We start from the raw sequence: 9,463 nt of genomic DNA, 5'->3' as shown, positions 1-9,463 counted from the left end.
CATTGCAGATCACATTACAATACAATCACAATGCAAATCAGATGATCTACGTACGAGCTCACACAATGCAGATCACAATGCAATGCAAATCACATGTAAAACTGCAAACTGTAAAATGCAAACTTACTTCAATCACTTCACATCTAAAAGCTCACAATGCCACCAGATGGCGCTCCTAGACTGCAACATTTCAACAGATTTCAACCAGACTTCAACCCACTTTTCTTTTTCGAGCATGCTTTGCGACTACTGTGTATATTTACGGCTCCCTGTGTGTTTTGATTGCGTTGTGTTAAAGGTAAACAAACGGCGTTGGACATTGCGGAGGAAACATCAACCCTGTTATACGCGAGGTGAGTGTGAATGACAAGTTAATAACGCATGTTGGATTTGATGTAACGTGTACGGAGAAAAAGCAAATACTACTCATGTTGTTTTACAAGTTTAGGAAATGGTTGCATAGTGCGTGTGCAATTGCACGCACGCCACACTCGACTCGACTGAATGCATCACAAACTTTATAGAGCAACTTAAAATAAATAGAAATACAAGTTTTTACACTTCCCATACCATCAATCAAATAGCCAACGTACTGTAACGACTTTATGTGAAACATGTCCAGGAGTCAGGAGGATATAATATGCGAGAATGTTTCTAACGTGTTGCATATGTTCGATTGAGGATTCATGCAAAACCTGTTTGTAATCATACATTTTGTTTCCACTAAAAGCTGTCTGTCAAGTTCCATCCTGCAGGGGCGCGGCCAGGATAATTGTAATCTACATTTTTTTCACAATGGGCCTGGCCCTCAACAGGCATTTGGATAATACGTTTCACTATGTTTCTGTTCAGTCCAAGAAGCTTACATGATTCACTTCACTAATGGAGAACAAACATCAACATGAAAATGCTTGGCAGTGTATATGATGATTTCCCTTTTTTTACATAGAAGTGTATATTTGTATGTCTTTAAATGTTCTGATCATGAATTGAAAATGAAGGACCCTTATGTAAAAAAAAAAAAAAAAAAAGTCTTAGTGCTTTTTCTGGTTTTATCCTCTTAGCAGTTTTTGCATTAACTGTACTTTCCTTGAACTGTACCCTTTCTGCAAACTTGTTAATACACTTTTCAATCAATCAATCAATCAGACTCAGCCTGACTGACAAGCAAGTGATGATTATTATGTGTTATTTTATCTCCAGACAATGATCCTCAGAAATGTGGCTGTTGTTGCATTTGGCCCACGCATGTCTAGCATGTCTAACGTGACAAGAGGACCTTTGTTTGAGATTGCAAGGGCCAGCTCAGGTAAAGATTATGTGTAGACCTTGCATGCTTTTGTTGGCTCTGTGCCAATTAAGTGGCTTTTATTCAACCCAGGGGCGGGGTCCTATTACTGTTATGAATAGTCCATGACGACTTGATATGAGATACATTGTGTTGTTGTCCTAATACATCATGTATTGTATTCATACAGTACATTGATAGAAGATGCATCTTTTAGATGCCTACTGTATGCCCGACAGTAAGTCACTTTGGTCGTTTGGACTTTAGATCTGAAATATGATGCTGCGATATCTATAAGCTCACATATGTCGCAACATGAGCCATACTAATTTGGCTGTATACTAGCTCATTTGAGACACAGCAGCACACCCTGCAAACAACATTTTCACATACTGGTGTATATATTACCGGTATACCATAATGAAAATACATTATTTCTATATTTGCATATTGTCATGAATTCAGCAAATATTGCAATATTCAACATTGAGCGACATTAGGCGCCCAGAGTTCTCAGGTGTCCATTGTTCCTTTATTTAGTAAGTGTATACTCATTTTGCTTTCCCTTCCAGATATGTCAGAATTCCGGAAAGTGTTTTCCAAAGCGAAGCACATAGCAATCATCACAGGGGCAGGTGTGAGTGCAGAGAGTGGAGTACCAACCTTTAAGGGAGCTGAAGGGAGGTGGAGGAAATGGTTGTCCCAGGTAATAAAAAAAATCAAACAAACGTGTGTGTGTGTGTGTGTGTGTGTGTGTGTGTGTGTGTGTGTGTGTGTGTGTGTGTGTGTGTGTGTGTGTGTGTGTGTGTGTGTGTGTGTGTGTGTGTGTGTGTGTGTGTGTGTGTGTGTGTGTGTGTTGGGGGCTGTTATTATTATAGATGATCATCATCCGCGTATTCGTGGTTACTCAATGACGAGTGCCAGGTGATAATTTGTTAATCACATGCCCGTATAGCCTTATTGTTTCTCAAAGGCCATTAAGTGATAAACTTAAGAAATAGGATTCTTGTTTATTTAAAGTTTCCCCCCAGCAGCAAACAAACTGCTGCTGGGAGAAACTTTAAATAGACAAGAATCCTATTGGATATAAAGTGAGTGCTGGTATTATTTTCTATGTAAGGATAAGGATGGTCCCTTATGTGTCCCCAGGATCTCGCCACGCCAGAGGCGTTTTCTCGCTACCCGTCTCGGGTCTGGGAGTTCTACCATTACAGGAGGGAGGTGGCACTGAGCAAGAAGCCCAACGCGGCCCATCTGGCTATAGCAGAGTGTGAAGCTCGGCTGAGGAAACAAGGGCGTTCCGTGGTCGTCATAACGCAGTCCATCGACGACCTCCACCGACAAGCAGGCTCCAAACACGTGCTCAAGATTCACGGTGAGGGCGAGGCACAGGATTGGTGATTAATGGCAACGCCTATAAGTGGTAACAAATGTGGACCAGAAGAGCATCACTGTTACGGTGTCAAAATCACATCACATCCATCCTCACAAAAAGGATGGCTCTGGGCATTCTAGGAATGGTTGCCAGGACAATTAACTAGTATTGCCAGCAAACCTATCATTAACATGAAGGACATTTGGGCTGTTAACCCATTAAGACCTTTGGACCCCAGGAAGAGTAGTCTTCACTGTAGTGAGGACTAATGGGGATCCGTAATAAACAATAAACCTGAGGCTCATTCTCCAAATGTCTTCTAAATCCTAAATGTTTTCTGAAAAACGTATGTTTCTATATCAGTGGTGCTCAAACCAACCTTTTCATGTCAAGAACCCCCAAGATGACATGTATTTGGCCATCTCAGTAAAATACTCTTTTAAAAAATCTCTTAAAAACATTATTGGTAGAGATCACACAAATGGATTGATGTGCTTTTGTACATATGATATTTAACCTATATTATCTATATATCTTTGGCATTTTAATGTAATTGTAATTTAGATTTAGACTGACAAGTGTCAGTTGATGTTGTATATTGTATTGTATGTTGTGATGTTTTATGTGGACCCCAGGAAGACTAGCGACCGCAGCAGCGGAAGCTAATCCGGGATCCGAATAAAGAATCAAAATATTTTGTTCCAGGGACCGCCCGAAGCAAAGTTGATTTAAAAATGTTTGCTTTGAAACGCGCTATGAGCTTCTGTATCTGAGATTTCTTAATATCCAAAGTATAAAATAATGGTTGAAATGATTAAAATGATTGTGACGGCTATTATGAAGTTGAATGGGTTAATACACACAGGGTCTCTACAGCTGTCTTTCTCTTCTGTATTTCTAACTACAGGGAGCCTGACAGAGACGCGTTGTGTGAGCTGTGGACATGTGGACGTAACCCAGAAAAAACAAATATGTGCTGCCCTGGAGGGCAAAGGGTAAAGTGTGCAGCTTTATACACTCACAAAAACACATTATTTACATACAATACATGTTATTGTGGTCTGACCTTTCCGTTTTCTTTGCCGTACTACATTAGCAACATAGCATGTTTCTGTTCCCTCTATGCACAGTTCACCTGACCCTGATGTTGCTGATGCCCAGATTCCTGTGGAAAAACTGCCAAGGTTTGATTTTAATTTCACTGCCATGTCCCCAGTCTTTTGAGGGGCGATAGCCCCTCCTATATCCAGCTTTTAGTGTATGTGCTAACAAAACTTTGTCCTACACAAACATTAAATCCCATTGGACAATTGAGTGTTCGTGTAAACACAAACATTGCGTAACACAAACATTGAAGATGAAGGTGATGACGCAAATTCTGATTGGCTGGAATGAGATGATGTATGAAGATGTACGATGATAAGATCGCCCCTCACTTCACACGGGTGTGATTCTTCTCTCTACATCCACGTCTCTCAAAAAGACAGAGACATGATGAGGTTTTGCATAATTCACTGTTCATGCTCTAAAATTATATAGACCTTAATTATTCACACACTAGCCATTTTGCTCTTTTGGGGTTTTATACTTTACTTTACTTGATGTAAAGGTAAACCTCTTTGGAGCATACTGTATTCCCTTGTATACCGCCCCCTTGTGGGTTAAGTTCAGGAAAGCAAGCATGTATAAACTGCAGGTTGCTTAGAATGATTGCATGCGTATACTATACTATTGAAAAGACCTAGGTGGAGCAGTGCAAGTGAGCTGTTCTGTAATGTGGGAGTCAACACTTTTCATGCCTTACTGAGAAACTTGGGGTACAAATTCATGTGTCGACTGAATGAGTCTCAGAACTTTATAATTACCAGTATGCTGCCGTCTAACCCCAGCCTCAGTATCACAAGATATCGGTCTCCTTTTTGGAAACGCTGGTATGATTGTTTATTGTAGACCCTACAATGTAGACCCTGAGTCTATCAGTCTAAACAAATAAAGTTCATTGATTGATTGTTATGGACTAAGAGCAAAATGGCTAATGTAAGAATATAGCCCAAAACATCGTAAGGTTGTCATTGTGGTGCTCATGATGACACGTTAGTTTTGTCAGCGTGAGTAGTCAATAGTCAAAATATTATGACACATTTAATCTTGGATTTCTCTTTTTGTCCCTGTCATTCCATGGTAATATTGAAGGTGTAAAGAAAGTGATTGCAGAGGTCTGCTCAGGCCCAACGTGGTGTTTTTTGGGGAAACTCTGGATTCTCATATCCTGACCAAGGTGGAAAAGGAGCTGGATATCTGCGACCTTTGTCTGGTGGTGAGTTGTGTCCCTGTTGTTACTGTAGCTAAAGAGGTATTTTAATATCTGCTGAGACATGACACACAGGTTATAAAATATCTTGACAGTGACATCTTCCATGTGTTGTACCCACCATCTTTTATGTCATCGTCATGAATTTAAATGTATATTTAGATTTTTGTTGCATGTTGTCATTGTTTTGTCCAGTTATTCAAGTGCTAAATGTGTCCACAATGTGCTCCCATTGGACACATTTAGCCTTTGGCTTTTTTGTGTCATCCATTTGAAGTGTTTCTAACTAACTCGTTGTACAGCCTGTACTTTTAAATGGGGTTTTTTGCGGCTTTCGCCTTTATTTTATATTTTCTATAGAGGGACAGACAGTAGGCTGACAGGAAATGGGGGAGAGAGATGTGGGAGTGACATGCAGTAAAGGCCGTCGGGTTCGGGAGTCGAACCCGCGGCACACTGCCAGACTTGGACTAACGGCCAAGGTGCCTGGACCGCTGAGCCACGGCCCAGGCCAGCCTGTACGTTTATCAATATTTGTACCGGTATTCAATCAACTAGCTCCTGTTGTTAACCCACAGGTGGGCACGTCCTCCATTGTATACCCAGCAGCCATGTTTGGCCCCCAGGTTGCATCCAGAGGCATCCCTGTGGCCGAATTCAATCTTCAAACCACACCGAAAACCGAATATTTTATGTAAGTGATGCACTACAGCTTATATAAATATACTATATATTTACTTCTGTTATTATTTGCACCACCATGTGGTTGTAAGCCACTGCCTTCACCAAGGTTCTACTTGTTTGACATGCATGCTACTGTATGAGAGAGATTGAATGATAGTGACCATGATAGAATGGCCTCTCATAGCGGATTCAAATGCCATCAATGCATTGAAAAGGGACAAAATCACGTTTAATCAGAGCATTGAATGCTGCAGTAGACGCAGCTACTGACCTACCGCAAACCGTCACCAGCGCGAAACGACATAGTGTGACGTTTTGGAGAAATTCAGTAGGCTGCGTTCTGCGTTGATCACGGCTACTGTATTGACAGCGACATTACTAATCCTAACACTAAAGGGCCTTTCAAACGTGAAGCGATATAACGCGCCTATAGTTCATTTTCAATGAGACCTGCGTTTTGCGCGGAGAAGTCGTGGTGCGACAACGCAAGAGTATTAACGTGAGCGCGGTCCCGTGAATTTGTTGTGCGCGTGCTTGTTTTGTGCACACGCCCGCGACTCACCAGACCTGGATTCTGTTTAGCTTTTTTGTTTTTGCGCCCCTCTTGCGCAGACCTGTAGCAGACCTGTCGTTGATCCAGGCAACAACGTGTGCGTTCCTCGCTTCCCGTTTGAAAGGCCCTTCAATCTAACTCTAACCTCAGTTTTAACCAGCCACGTAAGTCCCCTAACCTCATCAGTTTTAACCAGCCACGTAAGTCCCCTAACCTCATCAGTTTTAACCGGCCACGTAAGTCCCCTAACCTCATCAGTTTTAACCGGCCACGTAAGTCCCCTAACCTCATCAGTTTTAACCAGCCACGTAAGTCCCCTAACCTCATCAGTTTTAACCAGCCACGTAAGCCCCCTAACCTCATCAGTTTTAACCAGCCACGTAAGTCCCCTAACCTCATCAGTTTTAACCAGCCACGTAAGTCCCCTAACCTCATCAGTCTTAACCAGCCACGTAAGTCCCCTAACCTCATCAGTTTTAACCAGCCACGTAAGTCCCCTAACCTCATCAGTCTTAACAAGCCACGTAAGTCCCCTAACCTCATCAGTTTTAACCAGCCACGTAAGTCCCCTAACCTCATCAGTTTTAACCAGCCACGTAAGTCCCCTAACCTCATCAGTTTTAACCGGCCACGTAAGTCCCCTAACCTCATCAGTTTTAACCGGCCACGTAAGTCCCCTAACCTCATCAGTTTTAACCAGCCACGTAAGTCCCCTAACCTCATCAGTCTTAACAAGCCACGTAAGTCCCCTAACCTAATCAGTTTTAACCAGCCACGTAAGTCCCCTAACCTCGTAGTCAGTTGACAACGCGCGTAGTCGCCGGTAGCCGTGATCAACCGCACAGAATGCAGCCTGCTGAGATCTTGGTAGGTATTGGTATTCAATGCTCTGATTAAACGTGATTTTGTCCCTTTCAATGCTTTGATGGCATTCGAAACGGGTGCCTCTCAACAGACAGAAATCCTGATCTCTGTGTGTGTGTGTGTGTGTGTGTGTGTGTGTGTGTGTGTGTGTGTGTGTGTGTGTGTGTGTGTGTGTGTGTGTGTGTGTGTGTGTGTGTGTGTGTGTGTGTGTGTGTGTGTGTGTGTGTGTGTGTGTGTGTGTGTGTGTGTGTGTGTGTGTGTGTGTGTGTGATACAGGTACCACTTCTCGGGTCCATGTGGAACCACAGTACCTTTGGCTTTGGCACGACATGAATCAGAGGTTATGTAGGAGATGGGAGGCTATCTTAGTAAACAATAACCAGTGGCCTCTTCTATAATGCACTCTGGGGCCACTGGATTTGATAATAATGTACTGTTATGCCTGCTGCCTTTAAGACACTTCAGCACTTGGTAAGTTGATAGCTTTGCTGCCTGCCTATCATTCTACACAGTTGAGATGGATTTCTCATAAGATACTTGAACTATATATGTGGTTGACTGGAAGTGGGATTTTATACAGTATGATTGTGTGTTGTTGAGAGTTTTAATAAGAGACGACATATCTTCTCATATTATGGTGGTTGATGTTTTACATGCTATCGGTAAGGGCTTGAAGGGCAATGTCACTCATTTTCAACATTAAAATATGTTATTACTTACTATTCCCAGGCTTTTATTTTCGTTCGCATTTGACTAAAAAAGAAAAGTCTGGGGAAACCCATTGGAAATGAGGCAAATCTTTTTCGCAGTGCAGAGGTGCATCACTCCAAATTTGGTGAAGTCGGTGTTCTCCGCTGTTTTCTACCGGGGAGGGGGTGGGCAGGTGCTCATATCGGTGAACCAATATGATCCACCGCCTGTTTTCGACCGGCACCCACCCCTCTAGACCAGAAGTCACACTGGCTGGGCCAGGCTACTGATCACATAACCACCAAAATGTGCCAATAGTGACACATTCTCTATTGCTTCAGCTGGATGTACCAGCACACTTTCCAAAATGTAATCTAGTGCCTTTCAAACTGTTTACACAACCTTGACCAAATAATACTTGCTTAAAACCTCAAGTGCATAGCAACTAGTGCTACATAGATTGTAGAACTGTTGAACAAGTACACAGGGGATAGAGAAAGGGACACTTCTTTAGTATCCTAGTCTGAATGCAGTATCATCTCCCTCTTGTAATACATGTTTAATATGTGTTTCATTGTCACTATGGTTGCATGTCATGGGCTATCTGTAGTTTTACAAGCTTTAATATCTATGTAAAATTAAAAAATGTTGTACTCATTTAGTACTTAATGATTTTGTACTGAATTGTTGCCACCGAAAACATAGGAAATTTGATTTATATTCAGCGTGATATGTATCTATGTACGCTATGCTTGAAAATATAGTAGTTTACAATATAAACACTGCCATCGCAATTCTTCAAAATGAAACTAAATAAAATGCAGAAAGATTTGATCCTCTGTGCTCCATTTTTGTTTGAACTATAATGAATAAGCGTTCACGTGTAAATGTGAACAGCATGACAATGTAAGTGAAAGGGGGAAAGATCAAATAGTGAGAGGACTTGACTGCTGCTTTTGGCAGGTATCATCAATCACCACCGATGGTGAGTGCTGTAAAACAAACAATGAGAATTGACTCAGCAACACAAAATCATTGGTCAGTTACTTTACCGTGGGGGGGCCCAGAGCCATAGAGTAAGACAGAGTTACGACATTGAGGGGGGCAGAAAACAGCCTGGTCATGTGGTTCATGTACTCACGCGAGCCCATAGACTCCTATGGGCTCCTATGGGCTGTAAAAGGGACAACCCAATAGAAGTCTATGTAGAAGAGCCTGGCCCCATGAAGTGAACGGAATTGTCGTAACTCTGTCTAACTCTATGGCTCTGGGGGGCCATTAAGTGCATAATGAAGAGATCATAGTATTAAGAGTGCTATGACCTACTTAAATGTAGTTCCACTCAAACTGTGGCTACATGCTGGTTGACACTTTATGAACCACCAGATAACCTTTTCATGGGTGGCATTTCCAAATTACTTTACTGATGAACAAAATACTGCACATGGATATTTGTGGTCTGACAGGAAATTAACTATTTTGATTTGCAGCTTGTGCGTTATCTTCCACAATAAGTACTAGGCATATCAGCATATTTCTAAATATTTTAAGATGTGACAACATACTCAAACTAATTATGTGAATAATGTTGTCTGTACATTTTCAATACTTTTAGCTACATTGATGTCATGCCTTAAAACGAGCAAAATGGGGGAAAGGAGTTGATGTCACGGGAGTGTGTTGGGGGTGCAAACAAAA

At 41.8% G+C, this 9,463-nt stretch overlaps 1 protein-coding gene across 1 annotated transcript; it reads left to right on the top strand.

The window, feature by feature from the left end:
- Positions 1–238: 238 nt before the first annotated feature.
- LOC306912360 (NAD-dependent protein deacylase sirtuin-5, mitochondrial-like) lies at positions 239–8,584 on the top strand. Its single transcript, XM_079488520.1, has 9 exons — positions 239–353; positions 1,204–1,309; positions 1,861–1,994; positions 2,438–2,663; positions 3,571–3,658; positions 3,794–3,847; positions 4,857–4,980; positions 5,553–5,668; positions 7,352–8,584. The coding sequence occupies exons 2-9, from the start codon at positions 1,207–1,209 to the stop codon at positions 7,422–7,424; spliced, it is 918 nt and encodes a 305-aa protein (XP_079344646.1). The 5' UTR covers positions 239–353; positions 1,204–1,206; the 3' UTR covers positions 7,425–8,584.
- The last annotated feature ends 879 nt before the right edge of the window (positions 8,585–9,463 follow it).

This window comes from Electrona antarctica (genome assembly GCF_951216825.1).
Source record: "Electrona antarctica genome assembly, chromosome: 19".
In the NCBI taxonomy this organism is placed as follows: domain Eukaryota; kingdom Metazoa; phylum Chordata; class Actinopteri; order Myctophiformes; family Myctophidae; genus Electrona; species Electrona antarctica.
The sequence above is the reverse complement of the archived record's forward strand: the minus strand, read 5'-3'. Positions and strand labels throughout refer to the sequence as shown.

Coding starts and splice junctions, on each gene's coding strand:
- LOC306912360 (XM_079488520.1), top strand. CDS start 1,207: ATGATCCTCAGAAATGTGGCTGTTGTTGCATTTGGCCCACGCATGTCT. Junction 1,310..1,860: donor GATTGCAAGGGCCAGCTCAG/GTAAAGATTATG, acceptor TTTCCCTTCCAG/ATATGTCAGAATTCCGGAAA. Junction 5,669..7,351: donor CCGAAAACCGAATATTTTAT/GTAAGTGATGCA, acceptor TGTGTGATACAG/GTACCACTTCTCGGGTCCAT.